The 15300-nt window shown below is 38.0% G+C and overlaps 1 protein-coding gene across 4 annotated transcripts in view; it reads right to left on the minus strand.

Annotated features, from left to right (window-relative positions):
• Positions 1 to 365: 365 nt before the first annotated feature.
• The window catches only part of THSD4 (thrombospondin type 1 domain containing 4), a 236479-nt gene continuing 221544 nt past the window's right edge, over positions 366 to 15300 (minus strand). For all 4 annotated transcript variants that reach the window (XM_057371864.1, XM_057371865.1, XM_057371868.1 and 1 more), the window contains exons 15-18: positions 11353 to 11526; positions 9103 to 9282; positions 7069 to 7213; positions 366 to 6274 (exon numbers count right to left, since the gene is read on the minus strand). In XM_057371864.1, the coding sequence (XP_057227847.1) occupies positions 6132 to 6274; positions 7069 to 7213; positions 9103 to 9282; positions 11353 to 11526 (642 nt within the window). In that variant the 3' untranslated portion in view covers positions 366 to 6131. The remainder of the gene's footprint in view (positions 6275 to 7068; positions 7214 to 9102; positions 9283 to 11352; positions 11527 to 15300) is intronic.

The raw sequence follows: 15300 nt of genomic DNA on the forward strand, positions 1-15300 counted from the left end.
CATAGTGAAATTACCCTTCAATCTGCAGAAAACTATCTGCAGTGCTGCTCAGGCTGTGTCAGAGTGGGGAAGAACCAGTGGAAACCCTATCAGCTGCAGCACAAGTTACAGCTGGGTAGAGGCTGTTGGCAGCATCGCTCCCTGTCAATGCACACCACTGTCCTGGGCCAGTCCCAGAGCTTCGCTGTCACCTCTCAAAGGCTGTCACACCAGTTCCACAACTTTCTGCAACTTGGTTATATTGTGCCCACTACTAAATTTGCCAAGTTCCCTCAGTGTGCTCTACTCTTGTTGATGCTTATACTTAATTCTCAAGAAACTCAAGTACACATCAACCAAAAAAACCCAAACATGYCGCATAAATCTATCTTGAGTTACTTTATTTTTCACAATAATAAAAAATAAATTAGTCATACACAAAAATAGTTAACATTTTTTCATCAAAGAGAAAATGTATACAATATGAAAAGGATGCTGTACAGTTCTGGTTCAGGTACATTGCCACAGATACATATTCCCGAACGAGTCAGAAAGCAATCTGCCTATACTCTCCCCTTTTAATTCACTCAAGGAACTGACTAATCAGAAAGTTTAGAAAATTGTATTATGGATTTACAGTATGACATATATACAAAAATATATATGTAATACCTGTGCTATAAAATTCCCTAAAAAGCTGGGTTAGTATAATGAAAAAGCTGGACAAATTTTGAATGGTATATGTAAATAAATACATATTAGGTCCCTTTTAATAAAAAAATCTGCTTATTCTAAATATTTGAAATATTTTGGTGCAGTGGCTTATTCCATAGACACAGCTCAGAATTACGTATTTCCCATAGACATCTTGTATTTACAAATAACAACAAAATAAGTTACAATAAAGTATATCCTTCTGCCAAAATCAGTTATGAGGGTCAAGTAGACAATTTTATACATATTAAAAAAAATAGGGTTTCTTTTGTCTCTCCTGTCCTTCCTGATCCTCTCTGTAGATCCTGAGTGTCTATGACGGGACTTTACAAGCTCGTGTGTACCCAACCCCTGCCAAGGCCACTGGTCTCAAGCGACCCAAACTCAGCACGGAAAAACAGGTCAGGACAAGCAGCAATGACTGTTGCTGAAAGGTCAATGATTCATCAGAAYTAAGCTCCCTCCTCTCCAGGTATGATTGGATACTTATCTGTATCCAGTTATACTACATGGGGATATAACTGCGAAGTCATTCTTCTGAACTTCTGGTTAAAAGCTGAGAAGAAGAAAACCAAGTTCAGGTCTGCTATGAATTCTCTTAAATGGAATTTTCTCCCTTTCACGAGGTCTGAATTTTGCCCACACTGAAATATTACAATGATTACAAGTTTGCTTCAAAATCCATTGAAAATGTTTTGTGGATGATTTTTCATTTCTGATGAAGAAATAATTATTTTATTTTCTAAACAATGCCTAGTTTAATCTCCCACACACATTCTGTAATTTTAGAAATAAAGGAAGTTTACTTTCATGTTCAAAATTTCATGTTTCGTATTCCATTACAGGCATGCATATAAATCATCTGCCCAATACAACAGAAGAGCTTTTACAAAGTCAGAGACGCCAAGTCTCAAGAAAACCAGGTAACACACAAAGCTTTTCCTTTCTGAGGACCATAACTCTTTTGTTGTGCAATAGATGTTACATATTAGAATAAAGGGCCACTACAGATTTCAACAGCTGTGCAATCATAACTTCACTGGACAGGAATTAATTTACCATGTACTTTACTACTATGCATCTAAAACTAACCAACATAGATATGCATAGACAGAAAAATCCAGGGGCTGGCAGGAATACAAACTCTCTCAACAGCTGGGCTGTTAACACAGATTCTTATAAATCAAAGGCCAGATCAGGATTTCAGTAATTCTGGCAAAATTTAGTATTTTCACCCAAAGGACAAAGRGATGAAWGTGAGATAAGAAGGAGAGGAGAAGCCTTGCTGTGGGTGTAAAAGGGAGACAAGTCAGGATGAGGATGGGGAAAAGCAAAGCCCTAAAAGGCACATTTTACTACTTAGAGTGGTACAGATGATGAAGAGAGGAAGCAAGGCATTTCCTTCAGGAAGATATAACCTCCCTATAGTAGCCATAGGMTGCTTGAGCACCTCCCTCCTTCCTCCCTCAGTGGCGACCACTGGCACTTTGTAGGACTCTAGATTATATGACTGATACACAACTGCACCACATTGTCATGAACTGGGATCTAAGCAGTACCATTAATATTAAACACTGCTTTACTCATACAGAAAGTTCTCCATTTGCTGAAGCATTGGGACAAAACAGGAACAGTTTATGTGTGTGATGAGGAAGACACCAGGTCCCTGTGCAGGGACTCTGCTGTGGTCCTGCACTGAGCCTGTGGCCATCCAGTCCAGGTGGACTTGCAGGCTTGCAGCATGACCAAACCTCCTGCACTGCATTCCCCAGCTCTGCCTGGCCTCTGAACAAGCCCTGCCCTTTTCACAGCCTGGAGACTGAAGATCAGACACCAAAACAAACACTGTCTCATTGCTGGCCAAGTCAGACACATTCAAAGGGTCATTCCCAYAGGAGAGACCCTCTCACTTCCACACCATCTGCTGTGAGAGGAAGGGAAGACTCCATGAATTCGGTCTCTCAAACTCAAGTGTGCATTTAGTGTACACAAGGAATTCTACCAACAAATGCTTGAAAGTGACATTGCACAGGAGCTAGTAAACCCTGATGGACTCTTGGCAAGTTGACAAACTGTACCAGGAATCCTCAATTCCAAAAGAAAAGTGCTTTGAGACACAGAGCCTGCCCTGGATGAAGCTGATTTTAGCCAGCTGCAAGTCTCTAAGACATGAAAATTGTATGCAGATTTTACCCCATAAGCAGCTGGTCTCTTTAAATAAAGTATTTAACTTACTGTGGTATTCCTGGATTTTATAAGGCATCTTCAAGGCAAAGAAGCATTTTTCCACTGTTCTGCATGATTTTGACTGATGTTAAAATGCCAGAAAGAGAAATTAAAACATTTAAAATCAAAGTTTGCATAATTGATATTTGCAATTGATAATATGCATCATTTCTTATTTATACTGTTTTCATATCTGCTCTAAGTCTACTACATTCATTAAGGCCACCTTTGAATTATGGAAAGTAAACTCAGATCCTCTGCAGGCATCATCTTAAATTGGGGCACTGTTCCACTAGAACAAACACTTGCTATAGGCACAATTTCAAAACTATGCTTGTGAGATGGTGAATCTTAGCACAGCTCTTACTTTGTGCAGACAATATTAGTATATCAAAGTGCTGAAGAAAAGGGCTCATTAGTTCATTTTACAGGAAYAACTATTTTAATAATGCTGACATATGAGAAGAGGTGATAAATGATTAAGTCCAGCAGCATTCTGGAACTTTCTTTGCCATTATGTGTTTAATTAGGTAAAACCTCTTTTTTCTTTGATTTCTCTGGTACATCTGAAAAATAACTCTTAACTTTGAAAACAGTACAATTTATATAACCATACCTCACTACATTCAATTCACAAAGCTGCATACGTTAGATGTAATACAGGGTGATACTGCTATGTGTATTTATATATTCTTTGACAGCTGTCACAGACACTGTTTCCTTTAGTAGCAGCTTAGTAGAGCCTACAAGATGATCCTCTTCATAAAATAAGCTAATGGCCATATACTCYAGAGCAAAAGAACAGATTTTACAAAATAGGTGGATCTGTCTATGTGCTGAGTCACTGATGGTCWCACAGCCAAAGCGTGTGAAAGAAGCATTTGTCCTATGGACTGACTTCAAACCTGATTATCTCTGCATCTTATTGGCCTTGGGGTTTTCAGGAAGCCTTTTTATGAAACAGGACAGGTATTTCCCTCAAGCTGACAGGAAACACTTCCTTGGGACGAAAGAGACAACAGCAAAAATTATATAATTTATGTCAAGATTTGCTGCAATGAGATTCACAGATGAAAATTTGTATTCAGAAGTACTGGATTCCAGAATTGTTTACACTGCACTTTCTCCATATCATTCTTCAGTTAAGAATCTAAGAAATATAATATGATAACAAACCTTTAAGTTATTTTCATGGACAAATCTTTATAATACAAGGGAAGATTGATGAACTTGAATTAGAAGTTTCCTAGAATTAGAATTTCTGATTCTAACAACTTTATATCTATTATTTACAGTGAAAAAGCCCAAGTCAAGGTGTACACAAACAGTCAATGACATTACTGGCTGACACACAAYGATTTATAGTCAAAAAGAGTACCTTCAAATTTTAGGGGAAACACTTCTTCATTTCATGKAGCCAAACAGTAGTAGTTCATCATGTCCAAAACACGTTTTTCAAGAGTGACCAAATCAAAACTTTCAATGGTTTACCTCAATGCAAGGCAGCTTGTAGACTACAGGAATTCCACCTTCCTGTGGCTCCCAGGTACCACACCAGCAACCTTTGCCTCTTCAGCATTCCACTCCCTTGTCACATCCTCTCCACCAAAGCAGTAAGAAAAGGATACACAATGAGGCTCAAACATGGCTCTGCCATCAGTAGCAGGATACCTTAACCACATCTATAGGACTGACTGAATATAGATTATTACAGCTGTTTCACAACTCAGACATCAGGCACCTTAGGAACAGATGCAGAGATGGGCATCACTCATTTACAAGCAATATGCTGTGATAAACAGCTGAATAAGCAGACGGGTTTATTTTTTTCCCTCAGCCTTATTTACACATTTGAAAGACCTCTCAAGTAAAGCCTAGAGAACATGTAGATAATGCAAAACCTCACCTTCACTGTATAATATACTATTTGCTTTTAGCAAGTCCCAAGGCTGAGTACAGTAATTGCAGAAATGAAAAATCACCACTTAAATTCAGCTCTAAGTTCGCAGCCGTTCTTGAGTAATAGACAAGGAGTGGTATGAATAGATCTGTGCAATGAAACASTGAGTAAAAAAAGACACTATGTCATAATAACTGATCAAAACCTGAAGAATGTCAATAGCTAAGATCCCATTTCTGCAGATACTCAGCTACTAGACGCATACCGCTGCCTGACACCAGGAGTAACGGACTGCAATAAGGCACGCAGGCCTGGATCCTTTGGTGGCTCTTTCAGAAACTGCTGACATATCCAGACTAGGTCTGGACAAAGTACTTTGGTTTGGTAATTGTTAAACAATAGTGCAGAGACAAGAATTAGGCAAGATCCCAGTYTGCTGAAATAACTTCCTCATATAAAAGAGACCTCACCAAAGGAAACAATCACTTTTTAYACCAGCAAAGGCTCTTCACCTTTCTGGTTAACCTGTCTCACTGACAGGTGCAGTTGTTAAAGTTTTAAAGGGTTAGACACTAGTGTCCCTCTGGTAAGTCATGTATTTTAAAATCCATACAAAATTATAGAARTTATCTTCATGAGTTTATGAATTGAATATAAAGGCACCTTCTGGCAGTCAAGCATGTATATATTTGCTGACTGAGGACAGGACATTAGTTAGAAGTACAACTGAGAGAGCTTAACAGTGATTTATTATGAATGGACTGAAGTAGTTAAAAATATATTATTAAAARTATACTTTAGAGTGCTAAGAAATGGATGATAAATGGTTTTCAAGGGACTGGTTCTTTGAGAAATAACTTTTTTCATGCACATGTTTCACTGATTTAGTCATTCTAACTCAAGGCAGTTCAAAATACCAAGTAAAAAGTAAGCACTCAGAAAATAATGGAGCAGCTGCATCTATATTGGTCAACTATCTCCAATAATTGCCTGCAATTGATTTTAGTTTTCATKAATTTCACAATCTTAAGGCTGATATGTTCCTTAAATAATTATCTGATGAGCAGGTGCAAAWAACAGTATCATTAAAAATGAATGCTTAAAAAAACCCCCACGATTTTACAACAAACATCTTAAAGAGATAATTGCAAATAACTGTAACTGAAMGGGTGTGAGATTTAACCATAGTCTTGATGCACTCAGCAATATAAACCCCATCTCTAAGAAGCTCTAACTGCTGCAGTCAAAGCAGTAGCACTGTTGGAGCTCCGTGTGAAGAGTGCCACTGGTGTTTTGAGCAGAGCAGTTGTTGTTATCTCCGGCCCAGGAAGCCCGACTGTCTGTTTGCAACACGGGTACAGGAAGCACAACAGGCTGTTTTGTAATAGGTGTAGACACAGAGCCGGGCCTGAACCACCACGTTGCAGTTGTAGTATTTATCCTTGCAGTTCTCATCTGTGGAGAAAAAGGGAGAGGGAAGAAAATCAAGAAAACAGTTTCTTGCACCAAAATTTAAACCTTCGTTGTCAGGTCAAAACAGGTTATCTATGAAAATTAGTTAGATTATTTAAGATTTCATGTAAAGATACATAAAGCATGGAAGAAATCTACCTATTCCCGTTTCCCCAGGTTTATCATGTTGTTACTTAAAGTATGTTGAATAATTCTCAACTGAAAATTGTTGGAGAACATTCAGAGTTAAAACCATTTCTAAACTCTTGTATCTTTGTCTTCCTAACCATTTTCGTTACTACAAAAATGAAATCTGTATGAGATGAATGACTAATCCCGATGCAAATTAGATGGATTTGTTTATTTACTACATACAAAAGAAAATACCTCCATTGCACTTAATATCTTAGTTTAATGTTGTTGGTTCTTATAGAACCTGTTACCAAATACAGTATATARTACATGCTCCTTTTCTTTTGTTTTAAAGACTGTGCCAAGAGAAACCTTGGAGAATGCAGGGAGGCTGCAGAAAACCACCCTGTATGTACCATTTTCACAGAGGCASATCTCTCACATTCTTAGCAACTTCAAGAGTAAGCCAATTTCTTACACATTACAAGGAAAACATTTTTATTGGAAAGAAGCTTTTAAAGCATAGAAAAGAGCCTTATTTTGTGTAAAAATAAAACTCTGAACTCGATAAAGAAAATATATTATTAAAGCCTCTGCAAGACTATGAAACAAGTTCTCCACTAGATGGGGTTCCATAGTTAAAACAGAAGTTTCCTCTGCATTACCTATTTCAGGGACACAATCCTGTGTATTACATTGTTCTTTCTCTTCAGGTTTGAGCTGTGGATCACACTGAGTACTGGCTGCCATGTCATCCGTTAGACACCGCACCTCCCGTACTCGAAATCCTCCTTCACAGGAYTTGGAACACTGAAACAATTAAGCTGAAGTTCATGAAGACCATAGGAGATGTGTAATTACAGAGAGGAAAAAAGAGAACCTTGAAGGCAGCCCCAGGCATCCCTGTAGTCTCTTACCAACTTCACCCCTACAGGTTTTTATTTTCTACCTATGAACCTCTTAATTTGTTCAAGATCCCCAAGTATTTTTGACCACAAGAGCAACAACAGGGCAAGTAAATGCAATGGATACCGTGCAACTGAAAGCAAGCTAGAATAGCTCTCTTTCTGAATTTATGACTCAGSATCTTGCTTCTTTAATTAGCCTTGTCACTCTCTGCTCATTTAGACGTATCTCCCAAATCTACTCTTCCCACAGAGTTCAGATTTCCTGCTTTAAGAACTTACTGCACTGAACTTTACTTTGCCTCACCCTCCACCGTCCCTTTTGCCATTTATATACAAGCAGGAATAATTTCAATTGCCTTTTTTTATAGTACTCAATTATTTTTCACTTCTTGAAGCACAATGACTTTATCAAGCAATTTAAGTTTCTCTGAATTTCTAAAGGAAATATTTCTGTGCTCCTTCAGGGTCTGTTATGAAGCCAGAGACTTTTGTACTTGCTTGTTAATGGTRTTGTTAAAGCCAATTATTACACATTTCTGCCCATAGTGAAGCAAATCCCCACTGACTTAGGATTTTGCCTGAGTGAGGTCTTTGAGATTTGGCTCACTGTCCAGTTTGACCTAATGCTCAAAAACTTAATTAAACCTGAGTCATTTATGATTAAAACCTTAATAGCCCAAAACCAGTAACAATGTTTTATTTCTGACTCTTTTTGGCATACTTATTTCTTTTCTTAACGTTGCATAAACAACTTACCACAGTCATAAATCATATATTGTAAAAACACTAACCAAAGTATTCTCAATATGATATTTTGAAACTACTTTTTTCATCCTTAAGTACAATCTTTCCCCACATTAGAAAGGGAGCCATGTGCAACAATAATAGAACATGTTTTCCTTCTGTTACATGACTGTACARAACACTGCAATTATTCCACATCCAGCCATAAGAACTTCAGGCTTGCAGAGATCTGGAGCCTTTAGAATGGAACCAAAACACACATCCCATGTCACASAAACCATTCTGAGCTGCATCCACATTGCAGAGCCGCCATTGGGAATCTGACTTAAGGCTCAACAAAGGGTCCAAGTTACTGCATTAAATACAACATCATCTCATTCTAAGATAACCATGGACTTCCTGATTTTCATTTAGGACAAAAATGTTGATTTTTTGAGTGGTGAAAAGCCAATAAATTATGTCAAATATAGGAAATGACAGAAAGATAGATGAAACCACAGCATTTTGTGGCACAGTGGTGAATGTAGCTGGTCCACTTCCAGGGGAGACTGAAGATACATTAAATTGTACAATGCATTTTCYGTCAGTGAAGTTCCAAGTATTACAGTGAAGAGTGTACAGTAAAATATTATGGTAAAACTGACTCTAAAAAATGAATACATCCCTCCTTCTTTATTAAATGCTTCTGAATTTTTACAAAACTAGAGATCTGAAAGGAATTTCTAAGTGCATCACATTGTCTCATTGTAAGGACCAAACCACCTTCTTTAAACAGGAAGATTCTATGAAGAAGAGATCAGTGACAAAAAAAAACTGTGCAGTGGTCTTTTTCTGGTCAAGATACTTCCTTAATTTTCTAAGCTTCACCRGGTAAAGAGTAAGCATTCTTTTAATTTATTATTTTTCGTATTATTTATTTATCATTCCTGTGCAAAATTAAATCAATTTCATGACGGGTGGTTGTATCCAAATTGTGTTCTCTTTCCATATAAACAGAAGAAGATGTATCATGCCAAGTACAGATACAGGAAAATGTGGCAGACTTACTGTGCTCCATTCTGTATGAAACCACTTAGATCCACATGGTTTGAGGTAGCAGGATTGCTGGCTGGGAGGTTTTTCCAAATAYGAACATTCATGGGGATCCAAAACATCAAAATTACCTTCAGTTTTCCTAACACAAATTACTTCTCTCTGTTGAGTTCCACTACCRCATTCAGTAGAGCACTGTATCAGAGAACAAAAGAAGGAAATTGTTATTATGCTCATGTCCTTCAACTTGTTAATAGCGTAGCGTGTTTCTCCATGTGACATGGTACCACARACTCAAAATATATTTCTAGTTATTTTTATGAAGACTCTAAGTGTACTTCTGGAAAAATCTTGAAGTGCAGTTTTACCTGTAGCTACAAAATTAAACTGGTATTTATTTTTCTAATCAAAGGAGAAACATAACTCACTTTCTCCATAAACAGTGTTACTGCTTCTCACTGAAGCAGGATCACATGGGCTGCGCTGAACTTTGGAGGGTTATAAGGTTAGAGCACAGTTTTTGCAGCTTTACAAAGCCTCACATTCTGTGCTGTTTTTACAAACTGCCTTGATCTGCCAGAGAGTTATTTTCATGTTTGCAAGTATCTGTGTGATGTAGTGTTGGTTCCAGTCCTGAAAAGCAAATTTGACTCACTTGGATTCCTACTGCCCATTTAAAGGTTACATACACAYACAATACTGTTTCTGGCACTTGTAAAAAGGTTTTTAGAACATGATTAGAGCAACATACTGGTTTCTATGTTGCATAAAGGACTATGATTTTCAGAAGGCTTTTTCCAGCCTAAACCAATCAAATGTTCCTAACATTGGGGATTTCATTTATATTTTTGTACAATTTACAATCCCTTTACCAGATTCCCACAAAACTCTTGAGCTGAATGAGAAACCTTCAGATAAATGCACCCAAATAAGTTCTCCAGGAAGCACAGTAACTGCACGTTCTTTAWTGAAACATCACTGTTACTGCTGTCTTTTAATGATTCCTTCTACAAGCAGTATGTGAACACCCCACCTTAGCTCTGACAGAGATTGATATGGAAGGCCATCCATCAGTGCTCCCTCCAGCTCTGCCTACTGACTGCCTGCTCCCATTTCACGTTTAAAAGCAGCACTTAGCTGGTAGAATTGATGTTGTCAGACGCTGCTTTCAGATCAGTAAGGGCTTCACACCCTTTTGTGTATCAAACAATTCAATTCCATGCAAGGAAAGAAAGTGAATTAAAAGGACGGGATTCTCTGAACACCTCTCCAGGRCAGCAAAAATGGGTACAGAGTTCCTGCTCACCTGCTGGAGCAGTGTGAGTACCAAGGCCTGGATTTCACCTATTATTAGAACAGCAGATAACACATATATTCTTATACATAATGATCACTTACACTTGAAAGCATTAGCACAGCAGTGGCCCTGTAATCTACAGCAGTGCCCTGTAATCTACACCTCAGCTGTGCCAGTTTACTTTCCAGCTCCTTATCTCCTGCAAGGACCATGGGATCWGCAGTGCAGGGAGTTAACAGCAAAGCTCCACCAAGTGCTGGCACCAGCAGTCCCAAAGGCTCTCCAGGCTATGCCAGAGCCTACATGAAGGGACACAAATAACTGGACATGAGTTAACAGCTTCTGAAATGCCTTGTGCCCAACAGCAGATATGTTTATTTGGAATAAGGGCTACTACATGTGGATAAAGGAAGAATTTACTTTGAGGAAAGAGCATCAGTATAGAGACCACTAACCAAAACTTGTTCTTTTGCCTATTGTAATGACTTTCAGCAYAACAACAACAGAGCTAACTTTTGGATTTAGCCATCGTTTTCTGCCTTCTTTATCATTTGGAAATTCCATATACATATATATGCATAGGTATGTATCTCCCTGCATCTATGTATGATCACAAAGGCTCTATTTTAAAAGTTGTAAATCCGTTGCTTTAGTGTTCAYCTGAACATGTTAAGCAGCATTCTGTCATCATTCATTTCATAAACACACTGGGTCAGTAGATGAAAAATAAAAAATGAAGATAGAGAGGAGAAGAACAAAATCTTTTTCTTCCTCAAAGTAGAAAAACTCAACAGATGCTGAAAAATATTGAACATAAACTCAGTMARATACAAGAAAAAATACCCAAATACTCTAGAGAGATCATAGAATACCTTACAGCACACATCTTTATTGCATAAAAATACAAGTTTAAAGTTAAAATACCAGTAGAAACCCAACAGATAAGATAGATACAGTGCCTGGCTTACCTGTGTCCAGCCCCCAGCAAACCACTCCACTTTCCCAGCACAGGGCCCATTATTGCAGGGAGTTGTTTCCAAGGGTCTGTTGTTGCCACAGCCTTCCAGAGGCAAACTGCTGACATGGTTGGTCATGCAAACCACTGAGCGCGTGCGGATCCCGTCCCCACACTCTGCAGAGCACTGCGAGCAAGAGACAAACACAGTCACTCGTGTGCCCTCCAGACTGCACAAAGAAAGGACGAGCAGCAGTCATGGAAGCCACTTCATTTAGCAACGTCAATTTTTTTTACTTGAAATTCAGCTGTAGCAAATTGTCTTAGAGTTTCATACGTCTGAAAACACTAACAGTAGTACCTGTCTTTACAGTCAAAAATGAAAGGATTAGCTAAGAAAGAGATCTCTTGTTTTACTGCTTTTTGTTTGCTTTCATATTTTTCCTTCTGCCTGTAAATTCTTGCAGTTTTCATTTTATTCATTTTTTGCACACTACTTAGTAACTCTGAGAACAGATAATTTCAATGAAATGCTTTTCRGACAGCAGTCCTAATTCAGCCTTTGATTTGTTCTCTGAGTTTCTCCTCCAACCATTCAGGCTGTCAGCCAGSTGGATTTTACAGTGGCTGAAAGGGCAAGTTAAGGAAGACTCTGAGGGCTGTGGCACTGGGAGTCAAGTGACCACACAGCACATCCTGGAACTTCTCCCCATAACAAACTGACAGAGTCTGACAGCCCAATMAAGTAAAAAAATACTATTTCTTTTGACAAATGGTTTCAGAAGATTCAGGTAAATCCTCAGTAAATAACTGTAACTACCACTAGTTGTTGCCCAGCCTGTTTAAACTGTAAGTTTTTCATTAGTTTTACAATAGGTGGCCATAGAAGCTTATGTCCATACAATGTTGGTTTTTAATTATATGACTTCCAGTAAGTAATGTTCACCATTCTCAAAATAACACTGCTGAATTCTGAAAGCTCTTACTAAATAGAGATATGCAGATTCTCATGTCACATATTCAGAGACAGTGTGGATGGCAWCCACAAATCACAGGATAAATTCCATTTATGCCCTTGGAGTTTGCTCTTTCATCTACTGCAGCAGAAAAGTCTCCAATATTTCACTGTCCTAAGCASCATTAAACTATTGACATTTAAAAATCAGAAWCATGCCAAGGAAATAAGAAATTCTCATGTTTGACTGTTCTTTTGTTGCTTAATTATTTCTTAATCTTCCCTTTTGTTTTCTGTTTAAAGCATTTGACATTTCGTGTCTAGACTATAATGTAAGAAAAAACCTATGTGCAGCTCACTGAAAGATACATATAATGRAATTTAAACAAAGCAATTTTATTACACATGCAAAGAAATTCACAAATAAATATGCAATATATGAGAGAAAAAGATGCATTTGATTACTATTTTAGTTTTTATTTTTAACATACAATGTAATTAAGAGAAACTGTGTATTACTTCCACAATGAACACAGCATTCCTTAGGAAAGAATATAACTCTGCATCGGAACAGTTTTAAAATTTTATTGAAYGAGTCAAAAAACTGGTAATGAGACACAAAGTTGGCCATTAGCTTGATTTGGCTCCCATTGGTACCAGCATCAGGGTTCACTTCCAGTGTTCAACTACAAAACAGCAAATGCCATGACAACACCACTGTTAACGACAGGACCAACCAATACAGCCACTCACCTTCTCCAGAGAGGCCAGTGACTGAAAACACCATTGCTTACAAACTGCACTGTACTCTCTTTCACTGAGGAACACTGGTTACTTGTAGGAAACACGTAGTCATGTTACATTTATTTCACAGATACAGAATAGAAAACCACTTTTCCCATCAGCAAATCCTTTCTTTCACAAGATAGTCAAATAGAATAGCAAAGCTTTACTGAAATGAAATACCTGGAAAACCAAAGAAGTGATTCAACTCTTCAGAAGTAATTTTTCTAACAAAGTATGATTTTGGAAAAACTAGAAATTCAGGTTTMTTCCTTCATCTGCAAGACCAAGTAATTAAGCTTCTCTTAAATARTGCCTAGAAGTAACATAATGAACATATTTTTTGTTGGTGGTGCACAACAAAATTTTCCACTTTCACACAGGCATGTAAAATAGATTTCCCTCCTCAGCAAACCGATTTCATGGCTAAGGAGTCCTTTTCAAAGCAAAGTGGCAAAATCTTGAAAATGCAAAATCGATGCAAATTGTGCTAGTAGAGAAGACTTTCCTGTTTACATAAACTGCAATTACACTATACCCATGTGAGACAGGCCACTCACAGGTGAGCTGAGCCCCACACAGTGGCTCCCACTCAGGAATCAATTCTGTGGCTGTTTCCATTCCATCCTCTGCAGGTATGTCCAGTTACATTAAGCAGAGAGAACTATGCATATACTCTGCAAATACTTATTGCTARCTAATTTTCATTTGACAATCTAGTTTGCTTTTCTGCTTTGCGAACCAGAGCTGGGWACAAATTTAGTCTGTAAAGTCACTCAGAAAATCTCCCTAGTCCTACGTTTTCAATGATTATATATGATCTAGGCTTCCATATCAAATAACAGAGGACATACCAAATGGGAAGGYATAGGGCTGTTCCACTCTCTGCTGCAAGATTTTACTACAGATTAACTACTCTCTAAGGATTTAGAAAGCAAACTTAAACCTGAATATTTCATGTTATATATTTGTTTTTTCATGTTTTTATTTTCTTTTCGGCAAAAATCTATGTGAAAACCATGGATTTCTGAAATCCAAGGCAGGGAGTAGGGAGCTGGATAATGAAACCTCTCCCCTTGGTTTTCACAASTGACACACCCATTACTTTCAATTTGGTGCCATTGATTTCATGCATTAATACATAGTAACTGCCACAAGCTACCACTGTAAAACATGAGGAACTTTCACAAGCTGCAGCTTTATTCTGGTCCTATTATTAAAGATATTTTGTTTCACGGTCTTATTTTAATTGGCACAAATTCCTCAGAAACCTCCATCTGTGTTTTAAGGAGTCTGCCATTTTTCCTCTCCCTGAGGTCCTTCCCTCATGAGTTCAATTTCAGAAGCTTTCCAAACCCATTAAAAACTAAAAATAAAACCCCTCATTCAGGGCTCTGATAGTTGTTGGAAAACAACTGAGGAGCAGTCCAGGAAAATAAGGCAARTTCATGCAAACTTGGAAAACTCTAAGTGGAAGCCTGAATTTTTGTCACAGCTTCTATGCAAGGGTAGAGCAAAAAATCCCCCTTAGCAGTGCCAGTTCCCCTTCACTAATGTGCCAGCCCTACTCATTACCCTCAAATGGGGCAACAGACCACAGGAAAGAGGCAGCAGGAATTCTCCTGGGCCTCCAGAGTCCGGGTCTCAGCATCACTGCTAACCTGAATTAAATTTTCAAGCAACAACCAATTGAGTTTGAGTGGAACACGGCCATTTGTGCAGGATTTGTGCGTAACACACTTTTCACCTTCATCACCTTAATTATTTCCCACAAGACAGTAGAGATTTTATCAGTCATCCTCCTGATGTTACACTACAAATAAAAAATGAAAATGAAGATTTATGTTTCAAACACATTTACAGAAGTCCTCAGCATTATTTGACCCAGTCTGAGAAAATCAATTTCAGAAGGGATTTTAGAAAGATTATGTAGTCTTTGTTTTTCCAATAATACACTGAGAATTGTATTTCAGAAGATCACTTCTGCCACAGTTCCAAGACTGGGCCAATTTTTCAAAGGAAGTAAGCCCACTGAGAGCAGCCGTGATTTCTCAAAAAAGAAAAAAAAAATTAAAAAAGAGTGTAGGAAGAAATATCCTTTTGCATTGTCAAAACATGTTCTGATCCCTAGAATTAAATTGTTTCCCTTTAGAGTGCACCTATGCATACAGCAGGTGCTGGATCAGTCCAGCAGCTCCAGGGCATCCTTCCAAGGCAGCAGCC

This window comes from Malurus melanocephalus, unplaced genomic scaffold (assembly GCF_030028575.1).
Source record: "Malurus melanocephalus ecotype Western Australia unplaced genomic scaffold, MMel_1.1 scaffold_160, whole genome shotgun sequence".
Taxonomy (NCBI): domain Eukaryota; kingdom Metazoa; phylum Chordata; class Aves; order Passeriformes; family Maluridae; genus Malurus; species Malurus melanocephalus.